Source organism: Chiloscyllium plagiosum, chromosome 45, assembly GCF_004010195.1.
Source record: "Chiloscyllium plagiosum isolate BGI_BamShark_2017 chromosome 45, ASM401019v2, whole genome shotgun sequence".
Classification (NCBI taxonomy): Eukaryota; Metazoa; Chordata; class Chondrichthyes; order Orectolobiformes; family Hemiscylliidae; genus Chiloscyllium; species Chiloscyllium plagiosum.
This window is the reverse complement of record NC_057754.1, coordinates 10,216,838-10,238,290: the sequence shown is the minus strand read 5'-3', so window position 1 is coordinate 10,238,290 and position 21,453 is coordinate 10,216,838. Positions and strand designations below refer to the sequence as shown.

Below are 21,453 nucleotides of genomic sequence, written 5' to 3'. Positions count from 1 at the left end.
TCTGTTCGTCCTGCTTTGCAGCTTCCATCCTAACTCCCTGAAATCACTTTTTATATCCTCGATCCTTTTCCTGGCTATATCATTAGTGCCAATATGTAACAAGATTTCTGGCTGTTCGCCCTCCCCTTTTAGAACCTTATACACCCGATCGGAGACGTCCCGGACCCTGGCACCAGGGAGGCAACAGAGTAGGATAGGTTTATTTTCACTAGAAAAAAAGGAGATTGAGGGGGGACCTGATTGAGGTTTACAAAATCATGAAGGGTATAGACAGGGTGGATAGAGACAAGCTTTTTCCCAGGGTGAAGGATTCAATAACGAGAGATCATGCTTTCAAGGTGAGAGGTGGAAAGTTTAACGGGGATACACCCGGCAGGTACTTCACACAGAGGGTGGTGGGCATTTGGAACACGTTGCCAGCAGAGGTGGTAGAGGCAGGCATGGTAGATTCCTTTAATCAGAAAGGTTGACCCTTATTTTTATACCCTATTCTATTTAATTAGGGATACGTTGCTAAAACTGGACAAGACATTTGTCAGATTACACCTGCAATACTGTGACCAGTTTTACTCTCCTTATTTTTGGGTAGGCAGTCTATAGAATGTTGGAGAGATTGATCCCGGTCATGAGATGATTTTCTCAGGAGATGAAATTGAGTACAGGCCCAGCTTGCTCATTGGAGCTTAGAAGAATGAGAGAAGACCTTATTCAAAATAAAAGATTCTTAGAGGTTTGACAGGGTAGATCAGAGAGATTGTTTCTTCTTGTTTAACAGTCTAGGACCGGAGAACATAATCTCCGTGTAAGTAATCCCATATTTAAGACAGAGATGTGGAGGAATTCCTTCGCTAAGGGGGTACTGAATCTGTCATTCTTGACTGCAGAGGACTGTAAAGGTTGGGCTGCTCAATGTATCCAAGACTGTGATAATCCAATTTTAATCAGTTAGGGGACAAGGCAGGAAGGTTGAGCTGAGGATTAACAGATCAGCCACGATCTCATTGAATGGTGACAGCAGCCTCACTGGGTTGAATTACCTCTTTCTCGTCCTACATCTTATGGTCTTATCACCTTTGTTTCTTTTTCTGTGTTCTCACTCCACCTCCCTTTTTATGTTTTCAACCAATTTCACAGAGTTTTACAAGGAGAAGATTTGCAGTGAGGAGATTAAAACCGAACATCACTTCAGATCTGATGGCGTTGCCCAGTTTATTGCAGCCTAAATATCATTGGATTTTGAACATGGAAGGAAAAAGCACCATTCACAGTGGGGAGAAACCGTACACATGTTGTACGTGTGGACAAGGCTTCAGCAGGTCATCTGCCCTCTCACAACATAAATACATTCACACTGGACAAATGCCATTTGTCTGCTCCGAGTGTGGGAAAGGATTCATGCGATCGTCCATCCTGCGGAAACACCAGCAAGTTCACACTGAGGAGAGACCTTTTCAATGCCTGGACTGTGGAAAGTGCTATAAACGTTCAGGGGCCCTCAAGTTACATCGACGTGTTCACACTGGCGAGAGACCCTTCAGTTGCTCTCACTGTGGGGCTGGGTTCAAGCAATCGTCTGACCTCATTGAACACCAACGGATTCACACTGGGGAGAGACCATTCAGCTGCTCAGAATGTGGGAAGACATTCGCTCGGAAATCAATCCTACTGAAACACCAGCAAGTTCACACAGAGGAGAGACCTTTTCAGTGCTCAGACTGTGGGAAATGCTATAAAAGGTCTGGGGACCTGATGTCACATCAACGGGTTCACACTGATCGGAGACCGTTCGTGTGCTCCCACTGTGGAGCTGGGTTCAGGCAGTCGTTCCAACTCACTGTACATCAGCAAACACACACTGGGGAGAGGCCATTCACCTGCCCTGAGTGTGGCAAGGGATTCACTCAGAAATCCAACCTGCTGAAACACCAGCGACTCCACACAGAGGAAAGACCTTTCAACTGTTCAGACTGTGAGAAATGCTTTAAAAGATCTGGAGACCTGGTGTCCCATCAACGTGTTCACACAGACGAGAGACCCTTCAGGTGCTCTCACTGTGGGACTGGGTTCAAGTGGTCAACGCAACTCACTGTACACCAGCGGATTCACACTGGGGAGAGACCATTCACCTGTACCGAGTGTGGGAAGGGATTCACTATGAAATCCAAACTGCTGCATCACCAGCGGGTTCATGAGCAATGACAGCGACTGGTTGTTACTGTGAAGAAGCCCCTGTGTCATCGTGTTTTCTTCCCCCCCCTCCTCTGCCGGATGACCTGGGTGACAATGAAATTTTGTCTTAAATGTAATGTATCAAGTAGTTTTAAAATCTCTAATACATGTTGGTGTTCTTTGAGTTGACCTCCTTCTGACTGGAGGAATTGGATTTTGCTGTTAATCACATTAAGCCACAGCCATGTTCTTCTGTTGATCTTTAAATTTCAGCCCAGTTATGGGTTTTAATCAAGACTATTATCACGTTTATGTTAAATTCACAGCCAAATGAGGCTTTCTAAAGTCTTTAGTACTCTCTCTTGAATTTTTTTTTTCCTTTCTTTATCTTCCATTCTGTGAGGTGTTCATGGAATCTCTTTGTCATTCAGAGTTAGACAATCCAATGAGCTGCCTCTTGGTGTCCTTCCTTTCCCTGAAATTGTCTCTGAAGTTCCATCTTGTTTGACCCCTGAACTCACATCTTCCTCCAGTTCCTCTCCAACCTCCCAGAGGTCTTCAGGTCCATAAGACCCAACAGCTAGTCCTCGACCCACTTTCCACTAAATCGCGGAGTGTCTAACTTCCCTCTGTTAGCTGCAATTTTTAACAGCTTTTGCTCTCATCTGGTCTGGTCCTTCTCACTTTAAAGTCAAAAAATGTGCTGGAAAAGAACAGCCAGTCAGGCACCATCTGAGGAGCAGGAGAGGAGCATAAGCTCTTAGCAGGAATGTAGGGGTGGCCCAAGGGGGGCTGAGAGATAAATGAGGCGCGGTGAGGCTGGGGCTGGGAGAAATGTGGCTGGGAATGCGATAGGTGGATGAGGTTGGGTGGAGCAGATAGGTGGGGAGGAAGATGGACAGGTAGGACAGTTCAAGAGGGCGGTGCCGAGTTGGAAGGTTGGATCTGCGATAAGGTGGGGGGAGGGGAAATGAGGAAGCTGGTGAAATCCACGTTGATCCTGTGAGATTGGAGGGTCCCAAGGTGAAAGATGAAGTGTTCCTCCCAGCATCGGGTGGCTAAAATTTGGCGATGGAGGACTTGCATGTCCTTGGCAGAGTGGGAGGGGGAGTTGAAGTGTTCGGTCACTGGGCAGCGGCGTTGATTGATGTGTGTGTCCCAAAGATGTTCTCTGAAATGTCCCGCAAGTTGGCATCCTGTCTCACCTATGTAGAGAAGACCACATCAAGAGCAATGGACAGAGTAGATGAGGTGTTTGGACATGCAGGACAATCTCTACCAGATGTGGAAGGATCCTTTGGGGCCTTGAATGGAGGTGGGGGGGGAGGTGTGGGCGCAGGTTTTACACCTCTTGCGGTGCCAAAGGAAGGTGCCAGGAGTGGAGGATGGGTTGGTGGGAGAGGCATGGATCTAACGAGGGAGTCATGGAGGGAATGGTCTCTGCGGAACACATTTTGGACTGGGGAGGGAAATACATCTCTGGTGGTGGGATCTGATTGTAGGTGGCGGAAATAGCAAAGGATAAAATGCATGCAATTACATGTGTAAGTCAGTCTGGGTAAGGGTGGCAGTTTCTTTCCCAAAAGGACATGAGTGTACCCCAACAATCTGCAATGGTGGCCCTGGTGGATCAGTGAGCTGGTTATTGCTGAGTCAATACTGTCTGATAGAAATGTTGCCCAATTCCATCATTTTGCTGAGAATGGAGAACAGAATTAATTCGTAGGATTAGATTTGTCTTACTTTTGTGGACATGACATAGCTGGTTGTTTTTTTGTTCAATTTATTGTACCAACCTCAGTTGTATAATGCATTGGAACAGCCTGGCTGAGGCAAAAGCAGGAGCTGAGTGAGATGGTCATCCATCACTTTGTTCATTTTTGCTTGTCATTTATAAAAATGATTTTAAATGCGAATACAGAAGGTGTGATTAATAAGTTTGTGAATGACACCAAAATTGCTGGGATAGTGGACAGTGAAGAAGGTTATCTAAGACTACAGAGATTTTGATTGATTGGGTCAGTGGAAGATGTTGTTTAATTTGAAGTTCAAAACCTCGATCCATATCCTTGTCTTTTGCTTTTGCCTCTCTTTTGCTTTTTGTTACCAGGACTATGCTTTTTTCTCCATTTGCAATTAGATTTTAGTTATTTCCAATGATTCTGACTGTATTCCTGGTAATTGTAAATGCTGAGCTCCTGCTGCACTTACCTCCCTTTTTCTCAGGCACACGCAACCTCAACTGCAGCTTGACTGTTAATTCTGAGAGCTTTGCCTTACTTACCTTCTGTAAACTACCTCAAGTGACTCCTTAAACCTACTCAATGACCCAGCATCCATCATACTCTGGAATAGTGAATCCACCAATTCACAACCCTTGGGGATAAGTAATTTTTCCTTACCTGTTTTAAATCTGTTAACCTACACCCAAAAGTTATGACCCCTCATTCGCAATTGCCCCAGAAGGAAACATCTTTTCTAAGTCAACTTTGTCAATCCCCTTAGCATCTTATATCCCTCAGTTAGATCTTCTCTCACTCTTCTAAACTCCAGAGAGTATCGGCTTAAACTGCTGAATCTCTATTCATACTCAATCTCTGATCGTAACTAACCCCTCAACTCTGGAATGAATCTAGTGAACCTCCACTGACGAGGCTTCCAATACAACTACGTCCATTCTCAAGTAAAGGGACTGAAATTATGCATGTTACTTCAGATGTGGTCAAACAAATGCCTTGTGCAGTTACAGCAACACATCCCTACTTTTATACTGTATTCCAATAGCAATAACTGCCAAATTCCATTTGTCTTCCTTTATAAACTGTGAGACCTAATACTAGTTTTCTGCGATTAATACATGAGGACACCCAGATCCCTCTGCTCCGAAGAACTCTGATAGTTCTCTCCACTTACGGTAGATAATAAATTGCTTTTCTATTCCTCTGACCAAAATTAATAACCTCACACCAACCCATGTTAAATTTCATCTGCCAAAATTTGGCCCACTCACATAATGTATCCATATCCATTTCTTAAATTTCTTATTTCATCATTGCAATGAATTTTTCCATCTATTAGAGTGTCATCTGCAAACTTAGCTGTAATACATTTTATCCTGTATCGAAGGCATTAATGAGGATTGTAAATAGCTGGGGCCCAAGGACTGTACCCTGTGGCACCCCACTGACTGCCAACCAGAAAGGACCCATTTATCTGAACTATCTTATTGGTTATTCAATCCTCCAATCCAAGTTCAGAAATTAGCCCTCACTCATGTGATTTTTGTCTTCTGTATTAACCTACTGTACATATACATATATATTGAATATCATGTATTGCAATTTTGGTTTGGTATTTGAGTTAATAATTGGTGTGTTTTCTGTTAAGTTAATAATTAGATTGTACATATTGTAGCCATGGTGATTTATTTTAAAACCAGTTTTTGAAGGCCTGGCTGTAGATTGAATGTGTTTGTGTGCACTACTAATGGTGTTGTGCAATCCAGCAAGAAAATTAATGGGGCCTCAAGGTTTGATACAGATTCCTAGAAACTTCTGTTCTTAACATTTAAGGGAAATCCCCATGACTTTGAGAGGGAAACTTTAGGTTTCAGTTTTATTGAGTTTTGAGCAGCCAGCTGAGATTATTGGAATACGATGTCTATGCAGTTGCAAAGAGGCAAGGAGGTATAATGAACGAGGTTACCTAAAAATGAACAGTTAGAGTTTGTCCCAAACCAGGGGTGTTGGAATTAAAACCTTAAGCCGTTATTTAAAGCTGAGTAGATTTTAAGCCATGTAGCTCCATGGAGAAATATCTCTAGTTTCAGTCCAAGCAAGAAGTGTCTTAAACCTACAAAGGTGTTGGACACATGGGCTCTGGTGTGAGTACTGCATAAGTCTTAGGACTGCGATGATGAAACATTTGTTCACTGAAACAATAGTGAACTTGTGGAATTCTCTACTACAGAAGGCTGTGAAGCCAAGTCGCTGAATATGTTCAAGAAACAGTTGGATAATTTTTTTTAGATTTTAAAGGCAACAGGCAGTACAGGGAGGAAGTGGGAAGATGGTAGAGATGAGGATCAGTCACGATCATACTGAATGGTGGAGCAGGCTTGAAAGGCTGAATAGTCTATTCCTGCTTCTAGTTTCTATGTTTCAATGAGTGATGTTTTGGGTATTATATATAAAGGCTGTTTTGTTTCTTTACAATTTTTTTGTGATTAGTGGGATTATACACTTACTGTGCTGTTTAAAAAAACTGAATTTCTTTTGTAAGTAAATAGCTTGGCTTATTTTGTTTTATATTTATCTCTTGCTAATAAACTTCTGTTTTATTGTTAAAGCAAAGTCTGCAGCATTGTACACTTTGTTTCAATAAGAGACCATATTATTAATATCAAATCAAATTATCAGGTTTCTGTTTGGCTTCTCCAACAATAACATCAGCTGGGATCATAACAAGTAGAGGGCAACTGGGGACTGTTGATGGGATTTCAGAGTAAATTCGATTTAAAAGGGATCTGTGTCTGTCTTGTTAAACTAAAAGCTATGGAATGGTTCTGGGACATGAAGCAACTGTGGGGGGTGGGGAGGGCAGAATTTAAAACCTAACAATGGATTTGGATGTTGCTAAGAATTTTCTGGCAGTTCAAGATATAACAATGGATTATCTAAAATTTGTAATGAAAGCTAAATTGAGAGCAGAAAAATTGAAGGTAGACGTTAGTGTAAGATATTGTAAGGACAAGATCCTTGAAATCATTATACAACATTTAGAATTGAAGAAAGGAAACTTAGAACCAGGGTGTCTCAGTTGGAATTAGCTGGTATAAATGAAAAAAGACAGGACTTGGCGAATGAAAAATAAAAATAAGACTGGAAATTGAAGAAAATGTAAATTGGAGAGTAACAGAATGAGAAGATGAAGAAAAACATGGAATAATGGAGAGAGAGAGAGAAAATGAAATGGATTTCAAATAAGCAAACTCCAAAGAGAAGGAAATTGGAGAAAATGAGTTTGTCAAAGGAAAACTTAGAACAGAGAAGGAAGAAATAGGTAGTCTGAAAGACGATTATGGTTCCACTGAGGAAATTGATTTACCCGAGCTTTGTGTCTCAATTTAAAAAGGATGGAGTCAACACGTATTTTACCTAATTTGAGCAGGTAGTTGGACAGACAAAATGGCCAAGAGGATCTTAATGTTATGAAGTATTTCAACAGGTACAGCTCTGACTGTACACCAGCTCAGACAACAATCAACAGCATATGAAACAGTCAAAGCAGCAATATTCAATGATTGTAAGTTTGTATCTAAAGCTTGTGAACTGAAGAGGATATTGTCCTGACACCCTCTAACCCCTCCCAGTAGTCACAGAGTCTCTACAGTGTGGAAGCAGGTCATTTGGTCCATTGAGTCCACACCGATCCTCTAAACAGCATCTCGCCTGGACCCACCCTTCTACCCTATCCTTGTAACACTGTATTTCCCAAGGCTAACCCACTAACATGCACGTCCCTGGACACTATGGGCAATTTAGCATGGCCAATCCACCAAATCTGCGCATCTTTTGACAATGGGAGAATACTGGAGCAAACCCATACAGATGCTGGGAGAATGTGCAAACTCCATACACGCAGTCGCCTTGAGGTTGGAATTGAACCTGGATCCCTGGTGCTGTGAGGCAGCAGTGCTAACCACTGAGCCACCCAGAATAAAAACAGTCAATGGGAGCTTGTCCAGGATTTGAACTCTGCACATCTCGCATGTCTGTCCTGTACAGCCCCTAAAGTGAGAATCATCCCCCTATCCCAATGTACTGCCAATGAAGTCCTTCCATTCCAGTCACTCAGATTTATTGTGCTAATTTGGGCACCACCATTTTTTTTTACTGGCAAGTGTTTTCACAAAGTCTGAGTAGAACTTTCCATATCAGAGGTGTCAGCATTAATTGAAATGTAGGTGTACAAGAAAGAAACCTAATCAGATATTTGTAGAATTTTTAAGGGAGAAAGACACACTCTAGGATCAGTCAACTTGAGCAGAGCGATCTCTGTGTCCTTGTACACAGATCCCTGAAAGTTGCCATCCAGCTTGATAGGGTTGTTAAGAAGGCGTACTGTGTGTTAACTTTTATTGGTAGAGGGTTTGAGTTTCAGAGCCATGAGGTCATGCTGCAGCTGTACAAATCTCTGGTGCGGCCTCTCTCCCATACAGTTCTGGTCACCGCATTATGGGAAGGATGTGGAAGCTTTGCAAAGAGTTCAGAGGAGATGTACTAGGATGTTGCCTGGTATGGACGGAAGGTCTTATGAGGAAAGGCTGAGGGACTTGAGGCTGTTTTCGTCAGAGAGAAGAAGGTTGAGAGGTGATTTAACTGAGAAATACAAGATAATCAAAGGGTTAGACAGTGTGGACAGTGAGAGCCTTTTTCCTCCGATGGTGATGGGTAGTACGAAGGGACATAGCTTTAAATTGAGGGGTGACAGATGTCCAAGGTAGTTTCTTTACTCAGAGTAATAGGGGTGCAGAATGGCCTGCCTGCAACAGTAGTAGACTCACCAAAGTTAAGGGCATTTAAATGGTCATTGCATAGACATATGAATGAAAATGGAATAGTGTAGGTTAGAGGGCTTCAGATTGGTTCCACAGGTTGGCGCACCATTGAGACTCAAAGGCCAGTACTCCGCTGTAATGTTCTAACTGAGAGAAATGTTTTGAGAATGTAAGGGAAGTTATGATCCCTGAATAATTTTGCAAATTTAGAAACTTATTTGGAAGAGCGTCAAGTATTCATGATCAGAGATGTGGAGGTGTTGGTGTTGGACTGAGGTGGATAAGATCAGTCATCACACAGCACCAGGTTATAGTTCAACAGGTTTATTTGAAGTCACAAACTTTTGGAGTGCTGCTCCTTTGTCAGGTGAAGTGAAGAGAAACGCACAGGCACAGAATTTATATGCAGTAAGATCAAAAGACCACACAAATGGTGTGAGTGGAGGTCGACAGGTTGAATAATAAGTCTCTGCAGGTGATCAAAAGCGTCAGATGGTGTGAGCAAAGTGTCAACATCAATAGCAAGGTGACTATTATCCGATTAGTTGAGGCAGAAAGATAATTACAAAAAAATTCAGAATAAGGTGGTGCTGGAGACAAACCAATGACATGACAGTTACACGAGTTGCATGCCGAGGGTGTAACCAAAGTAATAAATAATCCAAAACTGTACAAACTAACAAAAGTAAATAGATCATAAGTTATCAAGATGGTGTCAAAACAGGACGGGGTAAGAAAGATTTTACAGATACAGAATAGTGTAGGGTTACATGTAGCGTGACATAAACCCTAGGTTCAAAGTTTGGGAGAAGATTTGTAGCTCGGGTGCTCGTTGTTGTGGTTCTATTTACCGAGCTGGGAATTTGTGTCGCAGACGTTTTGTCCCGTCTGGGTGACATCCTCAGTGCTTGGGAGCCTCCTGTGAAGCGCTTCTGTGATGTTTCCTCCAGCATTTATAGTGATTTGTATCTGCCGCTTCTGGTTGTCAGTTCCTGCAGTGGCCGGTATATTGGGTCCAGGTCAATGTGCTTATTGATTGATCCTGTGGATTAGTGCCATGGCTCTAGGCATTCCCTGGCTGTTCTCTGTTTGGCTTGTCCTATAATAGTAGTGTTGTCCCAGTCGAACTCATGTTGCTTGTCATCTGAGTGTGTGGCTACGAAGGATAGCTGGTCATGTCATTTCGTGGCTAGTTGGTGTGACCAGCTATCCTTCTTAATAACCCTGTCAACCTGGGTGGCAACTTTCCAGGATCTGTGTACCTGGACCCCGTGATCTCTCTGCTCATCTACACGACCAAGAATCTTACCATTAGCTCAGTACTTTGCATTCCAGTTACTCTGACCAAAGTGAATCACCTCACACTTGTCCGCATTAAACTCCATTTGCCACCTCTCAGCCCAGCTCTGCAGCTTATCTATGTCTCTCTGTAACCTACAACATCCTTCAGCTCAGAAAGCCCTAGGAAAAGTCGCCATTGACGAGGCTGCAATAGCCACTGTTGAAATAGCAAAAGACATTATCCAAATTCTGCAGCTACAGGAGGATACCCTGCAGGAAGAGAGAGAGCAATGGAGACTGCAGGCAGCAGTCAAAGGGGAGGATGGTGTCTGGAGATGAGCAGACAAGGTGTTGGCACCAGCACGTATACAGAACACATTGCTTGAACTGCACTATGGGCTCTCCCATACAGGTGGAGAGGCCATTATAGGAAGCCGAGGGAGAGAGTGGTGGTGGAAGGGAGTGGGAGGAGATGTGGCCAAGTACTGCCACAGATGCATGGTTTGTGCACAACATAATCCAGGGAGACTCATAAAAGTTAGGATGGGACACCAGTCCAAACCTAGGGGACCCTGGAGACACCTTCAAATAGATCTTACAGGGCTACTACCACCCTCCCGTGGGAAAACATCCTGCCTGGTCATCATAGACCAATTTACCTGGTGGCTGGAAGCATTCCTACCCAAAAGCTGCACCACATCCACTGTAGCCAGAATATTGGTAGAGGAGGTAATACCGAGGTGGGGGAGCCCTCCAGATCGACACTGAAGAAGGGACACATTTCACAGGGAACGAAATTAAGACTGTCTGTCAATTACTCGGCATTAAACAAAAAAAATCGCATTTCCTATCACCTCCCAGAAGGACAAAAAGGACAAAGCAGGGGAAGTCGAAATCTTCCCTGAGGTCCTTGCATCAGGAAGCCGTGTCCAAGTGTGAGCATTGCCTGACAGACCAGGCTTTGCCCCAAAATGGAATAGGCCATATGATGTGGTAATAAGTGGGGTTATTAAAGGGAAAGGCACATGGAAGCACTGGACCCAACTAACACCGTTTAAAGACTCCTGTGACCAAACTAATGTCATTGACCATTCCCCAGGTGCAGACAGGGACGGGGAGGGAGTGCCCGGGGGATCAGGGGCGATACGGGTGGATAGACAGATGGAAGGACAGGACAATGTACGTTACCGACGGCAAAGGGATTTGTTTTTCTGTTTAGGGGGACTTATGCCACAGACACCCCAGACCTCCCAAACCTGTTTTCAGTAGGGGTAATCCCTTACTGTACCATGCCCCAGTGGGGGATATATATTCAGAGAAAGATAGTGACCCGCTCCATCAGTCAGGAGTTCCGTGCTGACCAGCAGGTCCCCACCACTTTGGGGTCATCATTGGGATATGGATTCTTTATCTTTGGGGGGCACAGTAGGGGTTGTCAGCGCTAAAAATCAAAATGATCTTGTATCTTGTATCTGGCCTGACTATCTTAGGCAATAATACCTCAAAAGCCCTGGAAAAAAATTAATACAGAGCTGGCTGAACTCAGACTCGACACATAGCAGACACATTACGTGGTGGATTATCAATTAGCACAGCATGGGGGAGTTTGTACAACTATTGGTGACATTATATCACCCATGTTATTGATGCCTCTTTTAGCCTTACAGAAGCCATCAAGAATATCCGAGACCAGCTAGATAGTTTTCGACAGGGAGCCACAATTACAGACAGCTGGCAAAATTGGTTGCTAGGTAAATCTTAGGGACCCTATTTAGCACATGGGATAGTTCTCCTCACGCTGGTATTCTGTGTGGGCCTTGGTGTTTAAAGCTCTGCTGTAAGTTGCTACTGACCAGAACTGTACCAGCAGCGAGTGTCACCACGGAACAGCCCCCAATGAAATTGGCACTCCATGATACACCTCGGGAGGAGGAGCTCCCAGAGATGACCTACCTCTACATGTGAATTGGGTGGTCTGCGGGAGATCTCCGAAGTCACCTCCTTGATCACAAAGGGGGGTGTGAAGTGCGAGATGGCACAGGGCAGAGTGACACTAGGCACATGGACACACAAGATGGCCGCTGAGCCATCAGTTGGCCACTTGACACACAAGATGGCTGACGTACCACAATATGGAGAAAGACAGCAGAGCGAATACAGACACTGCCTGGGGCCACCAGAATGCCAGTACAATGCACTCACAACTTAGTTGATTAGTTTAAGGCGTGTGGGGGAGAGAGTACACGAGTAGCGTACACTGCCTGCTAGGGAGTCCGGGTCCAGCCAACACCTTTGACTGAAATGCTGACAGCTTGATATAGACTCAATACGAAATCCTAATAGTTAGGGCTGCAGTAATCTGACAATGTCTGTTCTGAAACTGACAACGAATGTGCTGAATTAACAAAGGCTGCACTGGAACTGACAATGACTGCACCAAAACTATTAACGATTCTGCAATGATTACCATAAACAAACCATGTTACAAATAACCTCATCACTGACCTATTATTACAAAATGTATAAAAGTATCTTGACATGTGCTCTGGGTTGAGAGAAGACTCATAGCTGACCACTGTACTGTTGGTGTCTTTCTCTCGCTAGAGCTCCGATATTTCCTTGTACAATAAACTCTGTCATTGAACCCCGACTCTGACTCCGAGGCTGGTGATTTTCCCCAAAGCAATAGGTTCTTGATCAATGAGGGGGTTATGGGGAGAAGGCAGAAGAATAGGGTTGAGAAACATATCCTGAAAGATCTGGGTGTCCTGCATAAATTGCAAAAAGTTGATATACAGGTACAACAAATGTTTAGGAAAGTTCAAAGAATGCTATTGTTTATTACAAAGGAAATTAAATACAAAATTGAAGAGATTATGCTTCAGCTGTAAAGGGCATCTGGAATACTGGAAGTATTGGTATCTTTATTTAAGGAAATCTATTGGAAGCAGTTCAGAGAATATTCAACTAACGGTTGGAATGGACATATTGTCTGATGAGGAAAGGTTGAGTCGGTGACATATGTATCTGCTGAAGCTCAGAAACAGCTGGGGAGGTGAGAAGTCAGTAAGGAGATTCCTTTCTCGAGATTCGGAGATTTGTTGGAAATGACCTTATAAAATCTGAAGAATTGAATTGAGCATTAGAGGAAGCTCTCTCCATTGATCATTCATCATGTTATTTCCAAACATCAGGAGAATCCTTCCTGGTGAATTGCTCAATATTTATCTCACAAAGACAAGACTAAACAGATTATCTGGTTGGAATCATATTTCTATTCTTCGGATCTTACTTCAGAACATGGCTGTCACTGGCGGTCTAACACAAAGACATAAGTATGTTTACAGAGTGAGATTCGGAGATGTCCTTATACATTCGGTCAAGACACAGTCTTGAGAAGTAAAATTCGAAATGATGAGATACCCACAAAACATGAACACACACTGTTGCAGAAGTGAACTGCCAGACAAAAATTTCACTAACCAAACCCAATTCTTTTTCTTCAGGTACGACAAGTTTTAAAAAAAAAAGCCAATTTACAGAAAAACTGCTCTTCCATGTTTGTTCCTTCCTGTTACAGAGTCATTGAGATGTACAGCAAGGAAACAGACCCTTCGGTCCAACTTGTCCATGCCGACCAGATATCCTAACCTAATCTAGTCCCATTTGCCAGCATTTGGCCCATATCCCTCTCAACCTTTCCTATTCATACGTCCATCCAGATGCCTTTTAAAGGTTGCAATTGTACCAGCCTCCACCACTTCGTCTGGCAGCTCATTTCCAAACACATTCCTGATGAAGGGCTTTTACCCGAAATGTCGATTCTCCTGTTCCTCGGATGCTGCCTGACCTGCTGTGCTTTTCCAGCACCACACTCTCGACTCCATAGAAACACCACCTTCGGCATTAAAAAGTTGCCCTTTAGGTCCTTTTTATATCTTTCCTTTCTCACCCTCAACGTATGTCCTCTAGTTCTGAACTCCCCCACCCCAGGAATTTACCCTAGCCATGCCCCTCATGATTTCATAAATCTCTATAAGGTCACCCCTCAGCCTCCGACACTCCAGGGAAAACAGCTCCAGCCTATTCAACCTCTCCCTATAGCTCAAAGCCTCCAACCCTGGCAACATCCTTGTAAATCCTTTCTAAACCCTAAGAGCAGGTTGTTCTTGTTCAAGGCTTTCCTGGCCCCAAACATTTTGGATCTTCACATGGCATCTTTCCAAACAGAAGTTCCTTGGGATAAAAGAGAGAAGGTTAGCTGGAAGGGGGAGTGGGAGCATTTTGCAGCAAAATTACACAGCAAGAACCCAGCTTTATCTGCACACCACCCTCTCCACTGTGTGAAATAACACCACAGGAACATCAAAATATAAAACAAATCATAACACAGCAGTTAACCAGAGGCTTGAAATATTAATAAACACACACACACACAGACAGACACACACACACATAACTGAGAGGACAGGATTTCTCTGAGATAATATTTTTAGGCTTTTTGGCGAAGCAACCTTAATTTCACAAATGTGAATGCCTCAGCTCAGACATCTGCTGCTAACAGACATGTAAATGCATTCTGATAGCTTCCGAGCTAACTCTGCTGACTACTTTCTGCAACAAAACTCTGGAAAAACAATAACTGATATCTTTCTCGAACTGCAAACTTGGCAAATCATGTAGTTGGTTCTTCCTTTACAAATGACAAATTAAGTTTGAATTATATCTGCAGTCCAACATAGCCGTTAAGGTTTTCTCTGTTTAGAGTGCAGGACTGACAGACAATCTTCCCCTGTTGGCTCTCTGTTGTAACTCTCTCCCAGTCTTCCTCTGTTGATAACACCATTTTCTCTCAATGAGGACTGAACAAGCGAAGAAATGTAAACCCCACTCATTTAAACTTGAAGGTCGCAAGTTCTCATAACCAGGCCTTGTGAAATGGAAATGAGGTAAACCCAGATTTCTATATAGTCTTGCAATTTACACATACTTATGTGTTCCCTTCATTCTGTTCACAACCACATAGTGCATTGCACTGTTAAGTGAGGTTCAGCAGAGTCATATGTTATTCCAGTATGAAAAGCTATTTCACTTACAGTTAAGCAGATTTGATTAATCTACGAATATGCTTCAATTGTGATAATAACAACAAAATTAAGCATGACATTTCAACTTCCTAACTCGTCTCACAGTGGCACCCATTTTGCCTTTTCTTTGACCTGAGAACCTTGAGAATATGGAGCTCATTACCTCAAAAGCTTGAAAGGCTGCTGTGAGTTGTAAATTCACAGCTACATCATAGAATCGTACAGAGCAGCCCATCAAGTCTGCAGCACCAAAAACTACTCTCAATCTAAACAAGTCCTATTTTCTAGCATTTGGTCCATAGCCTTGAATGTTATGACATTTCAAGTTCTCATCCAAGTACTGTTTACCAGTTGAGATTTCCCAAATTAACTGCCCTCCAAGGCAATACATTCCAGATTCCCACCACCCTCAGGGTGAAGAACATTTCTTCAAATCCCCTTTAAACCCTCCTGCCTTTTACCTTAAAATTATGCATCCTTGTTACTGACCCTTCAACTAAGGGAATGGGTGCTTTCTGTCAACCCTATCATTGCCCCTTATAATACTACACACTTCAATCAACACCCTCTTAGCCTCCGCTGCTCTGAAGGAAACAACCTGAGCTTTTCCAGCCTCTCTTCATGACTAAACTCTCCATCCCAGGCAACAGCCTCGGAATCTCATCTGCCCCACCTCCCGTGCAATCACATCCCTCATGATGTGGTGACCAGATTGCACACAGTACTTCAGCTGTGGTCCAACTAAGGTATCATCCAGCTCCAACATAACCTCCCTGCTCTTATAACCTATGCCTTGACTGATAAAGGGAAACGTACGCCTTAACCTGTCCTGTTGACCTTGGAGATCTGTGGACAAGCATGCAAAATCCCTCTGTTCCTCTGAACTTCCTGGTGTTTTGACATTCATTGAGTACTCCCTTGACTTGTTATTTCCAAAGTGCATCAACTCATGGTTTTCATGGTTACATTCCATCTACTGTTGGTCTGCTTATCTGACCAATCCTTTACTATCCTCCTGGAACCTAAGACCTTCTTCCTCCCTACCAACCACCCTGCCAGTCTTCATGTCATCTGCAAACTCACTTACCATTGCCCCCGCATTTTCTTATAAGTCCTTTATATATATCACAAAGGGACCCAGCACTAATCCTTGCGGTATGTCACTTGACATTGGGTTCCAGTCAAGATTAGTGTGGTGCGGGAAAAGCACAGCAGGTCAGGCAGCGTCCGAGGAGCAGGAAAATGGACTTTTCAGACAAAAGCCCTTCATCCAGTCACACAAACAGGCTTCTACCACTATCCTCTGTACCCTACCACCAAATTAATTTTGAATCCAACTTGCCAAGTTACCATGGATCTCATGGACTTTTCTGTGGGACCTGTGTTAGTGAGGTGCAGTGGTGGAACAGATTGGCATGCAGATACAGCAGGCAGTAAGGAAAGCTGGCCTTCACAGTGAGAGGATTTGAGTACAGGAGTCGGGATGTCTTGCTGCAGTTATACAGGGCCTTGGTGGGACCACACATTGAGTATTGTGTACAGTTTTGGTCTCCTAGTCTGAGGAAGGACATTCTTGCTATTGAGGGAGTTCAGTAAAGGTTCGCAAGACCGATTCCCAGGATGGCAGGACTGACATACGAAGAAAGGCTGGATCGGCTAGGCTTGTATTCGCTGGAATTTAGAAGAATTGAGGTGGGGGGGGGGGGGATCTCATAGAAACATATAAAATCCTGATGGGACTGGATAGGCCGAGTGTGAGAAGAATGTTTCCAACATTGGGGAAGTCCAGAAATAGGGGGTCACAGTCTTAGAATAAGGGGTAAGCCATTCAGGACTGAGATGAGGAAGAATTTCTTCACTCAGAGAGTTGTGAACCTGTAGAATTCTTAGATTAGATTAGATTACTTACAGTGTGGAAACAGGCCCTTCGGCCCAACAAGTCCACACCGACCCGCCGAAGCGCAACCCATCCATACCCCTACACTTACCCTTTTAACCTAACACTACGGGCAATTTAGCATGGCCAATTCACCTGACCCGCACATCTTTGTGACTGTGGGAGGAAACCGGAGCACCCGGAGAAAACCCACGCAGACACGGGGAGAATGTGCAAACTCCACACAGTCAGTCGCCTGAGTCGGGAATTGAACCCGGGTCTCTGGCGCTGTGAGGCAGCAGTGCTAACCACTGTGCCACCGTGCCGCCCACTGTTGGGGCCAGTTCATTAGATATATTCAGGAGGGAGCTGGTTGTGACCCTTGCAGCTAAAGGGATCAAGGGGTGTGGAGAAAAAAATGTATGATCAGCCACAATCATATTGAATGGTGGTACAGAATTGAACGGCCAAATGGACCATACCTGCATTTATTTTCTATGTTTCTATGTCAAAGACTTTGCTGAAATCCATTTAACTATATTAACTTCATTATCCTCATCTGCACACCCGAATACCTCCTCAAAACATTTAATCAGACATGTTCGGCATTACTTAAATGTTTGTAAAATCATGGGGGGGAGGTATGGATAGGGTGAAGAGTCAAGGTCTTTTCCCCAGGGTAGGGCAGTCTACTAGAGGGTACAGGTTTAAAGTGAGAGGGCAAAGACTTAAAAGGAATCTAAGGGACAACTCTTTCCATGCAGAGGGTTGGTGTGAGTATGGAATGAACTGCCAGAGGAAGTGTTGGAGGCTGGTACAATTGCAACAGTTAAAAGGCATTTGGATGGGTATATAAATAGGAAGGGTCTGGAGGATATGGGTCAAATGCTGGCAAATGGAACTAGATTAAGATATCTGGTCGGTATGGATAAGTTGGACCAAAGGGTCTGTTTCCATGCTGTACACGTCTCTGACTGTAACTTTATGACCTTCCTCTGAGAAAGTTTCATGCTGATTATTCTGAATCAAACCTTGCCTTGACAAATGGCAATTAATTCCCTCCTTCACAGTTTTCAACAGTTTCTTGACCACTGATGTGAGACTCACTAGACTGTAATTCCCTGGTTCATGTCTACCACCCTTCTTAAAAAGTGGAACTAAATGAGCTGCCCTCCAGTCCTTTAGCATCTCTCTTTTGGCTAGGGAGAAAGTAAAACTTTGGGACAGAGCACATGTAATTTCATTCCTCATCTTCCACAACAACCTGGGAGACAACTCAGCTGGACCAGGGGATTTATCCACGTTTAATCCTGCAAAAACCTCCAATATCTCCTCAGTTCCTTGGTGAAACTGCTCAAGACCCTCACAGTCCTTCTTGAATTCTGTACTTGCACCTTACTAGAATAGGACTGTTACCCAGAGAATGTGTAAATCGATTCACTCAGTCATCCCACTTACTGACAGGATTGCACTGTCACACTGAGAGACAAAGTTAAAGATCACACAAACACAAGCTTATAGTCCAACATGTTTATTTGCAAGTACTAGCTTTTGCAGCGCTGCTCCTTTGTCAGGTAGTCAGAGGGGTAGGAGCACAACATCTTGAGCTATAAATTCTGTGTCTTATGATCCTGCCCCACTACCTGATGAAGGATCAGCGCTCCGAAAGAGAGTACTTCCAAATAAACCTGTTGGACTGTAACCTCGTGTAGTGTGATTTTTAACTTTGCCCATCCCAGTCTAATAATGGCTAATCATAACACCGAGGGAGATTGTTCAGATATGTTACCTGTGCAAAAAGATCTGTTCAGCTTTTGCCCCTGTCAATCCTCCAGTTTAAAAATTCCAATGATTTGATAGTCGATGGTTAAGGTGAGAAAGGGTTTGAGTGTTCCCTAAATGGGAAAAACCTCACATGACTCCATCAGTCTGTTTACATCTGACATGAGGGAATTTTTTTTCTCTCTGTTACTCACCACATCCAGGATAGAATTACGACACAAATCTCATGCATTTGTTTGCTATATTCATTGACTTAATCATTTTATATCTATGGTACACATTGTAATGGGATCAGGAAAAAAACACATTATTTTAGAGTTAACAAGAAAACTTTTCAACAGAGAGAAGGCTCCAACTGCAGACAAGATTCTTGCGCAAGCGCATTATCAGGCTCTCACCGGAGCATGTGCAATACCTTTCCTCCTCGAGCGTGCGCAGTACCAGACACTAACCAGGGCATGCGCATTGTCACTCGCAGAAGGGTCGGTTATTTGTAACCAGAGCAGTCGCGAGAGACATCGGGTGAGTAAGGCAAATGGAGGTGACTGATCAGAGAGGCTCCTTCGTATACAACCAGTGTGGGCTTCAAACCACAAATATGAGTCACGCGGTGCCGCGTTCACGACGCCTTGGCCTCTGGGTGGCAGTCGGTGGGCCCGCTTTTGCGGCCGCCATGTTTTTAGGGGGCAACGTGCAAATTGGTGCACGCGCACATTTATAAAGGCAGCATGCAATCGCTGCACGCGCGGTGGCCATATTTGTAGGGGGCAAAATGCCACAGGGAAAGTTGTTTTAGTCTCTTTGTGGATGGTTGATACTGCCAGGTTTCCCTTGAGCCTGGTCTGACAAGACTTAATGACACTCAACCCGTGTGAAATACTGCCTGAAGTATGGTAACGAGGGGAGTAATTCTCACCCCACGTTTTGAATGATGTAGGATTATTAGGGAGGTGCTAACGTTGAAGTTAAAATCAAATCAATCATTATATTATTGAAGAGCAGAATCGAAATGGCCTACCCTTGTTCCTTGGTCGTAATTCCACACTTTATCTATGTTAGGATCAATGAAACCAGAAGCCAGTGTCGTAGCTTGCAGTAAACAGTAACATACCAGGACATCCAGATTCCTCAACATAATTTATGTAACTAATGTGGACAAAGAGACTGAAGATATGGAAAGTATATTTGCTGATAACTCAAAGATAGATAGGAAGAAACCATTATTTGAGGAGTATTCACAAGTATCATCAGTCAAAAGGTAGAGAGTGTGGTCCATTTCAGCCTCTTGTTGATATTCTCAAATTTCCAGGTACCAGTCTTCACCCAATTAGATTCAATCCACATAGTATCAAGAAATTGTTGAAGGCACTGGAGTTTGCAAAGACTATGGGCTCATACAGTGTTCCAACAATATTTCTTCAGATAGTACTAACTCTCCTAGCTTAATCTGTTCCAGAACAACGACAATTCTTATCATGAATACAGGAATCTAACCAGCCAAGAAAAAAAGTTGCTGAGGTTTGTCCAGTCCACATAAAGTGGGAGAAATTCAATCTGGCCAATTACCAACCTGTTGGTCCATGTTATTTTTAATCAACCTGTTTGGATGCCTTATGACACACCTCTGGGGCATGAGGGATTTGCACTTCTGGTCCAGAAGTAGAATTAGAGGTAGTACAGAATTGAGACAGCCCAGGCAATCCCTTGTGGACTCAGACCTGTAAGCCTCTCTCTCTTGGTTCATCCCGGAGATCGTACTCTTTGGAAGTCTGGAATAAAAACCTCTTACAGTTTAGTTTAATTTTAATCATCCCCTTTATTCATTAATAGCATCACTGTTACAACATAACACTGATACCTATAAGCTAAACTAGCTAGGTGAGGAGAGTAGAGTACCAGCTCTTCAAGTGCCCCATCAGGCTACTCCAATGAATCCACTACAAAGTGGCTTCCTTTATACAAAAGTTTACAAAAACATTGCATGTTCTTAATTAGACAGATAACAGTGAAAGACAATAATTTGTAAGGCAGAAAAGTTAATTGACAGATCTGTGTGTGCTTGACTGATCACTCCTACAGGCCTTGAGCTTTCCATCAGGTGGGACAAACATACCCAGCTTACTAGTGAGATAAACTCCTATCAGTCTGAGCTAATTGGAAAGTTCATAAAGTAACCTTGCACAGCTTGCATGTCTGATACAATTGTTTTGCGAAATGGCTTCTTATCAAGGAGGGCAAACGTTTGGCCATAAAATGGCTTCCCACCAGATTGTGTCAGAATCTCTTCAATGGTAGGTTTAGAGTAATTTTAAGCTGGGAGCAGACTCCTGCTTTTTATCTTAAGCACAATATCATTCTGTACCTGAGGCTGAAATGTTACTGCAAGGTTGTATTTAAAATGATTAATTAGTCTCGAATTAAACATGCGTGGGGGGGGAGAGAATGCGTGGGACTCAAAGCCCTCCGCTTCTTCCTTTCCCGCCGTACCAACCAGTACCCTTCCACTGACACCCTCCTTCGACTGACTGAACTGGTCCTCACCCTGAACAACTTTTCTTTCCAATCCTCCCACTTCCTCCAAACGAAAGGAGTAGCCATGGGCACCCGCATGGGCCCCAGCTATGCCAGCCTCTTCGTAGGATATGTGGAACAATCCATCTTCCGCAACTACACTGGCCCCAACCCCCACCTTTTCCTCC

General features: G+C 43.5%; 1 protein-coding gene across 1 annotated transcript in view; it reads left to right on the top strand.

The window, feature by feature from the left end:
• LOC122543928 (gastrula zinc finger protein XlCGF26.1-like) overlaps positions 1-21,453 on the top strand; it is a 47,209-nt gene that overhangs the window by 20,952 nt on the left and 4,804 nt on the right. The window contains exon 4 of the mRNA XM_043682861.1: positions 1,135-2,184. Coding sequence (XP_043538796.1) covers positions 1,195-2,184 — 990 coding nt within the window. The 5' untranslated portion in view covers positions 1,135-1,194. The remainder of the gene's footprint in view (positions 1-1,134; positions 2,185-21,453) is intronic.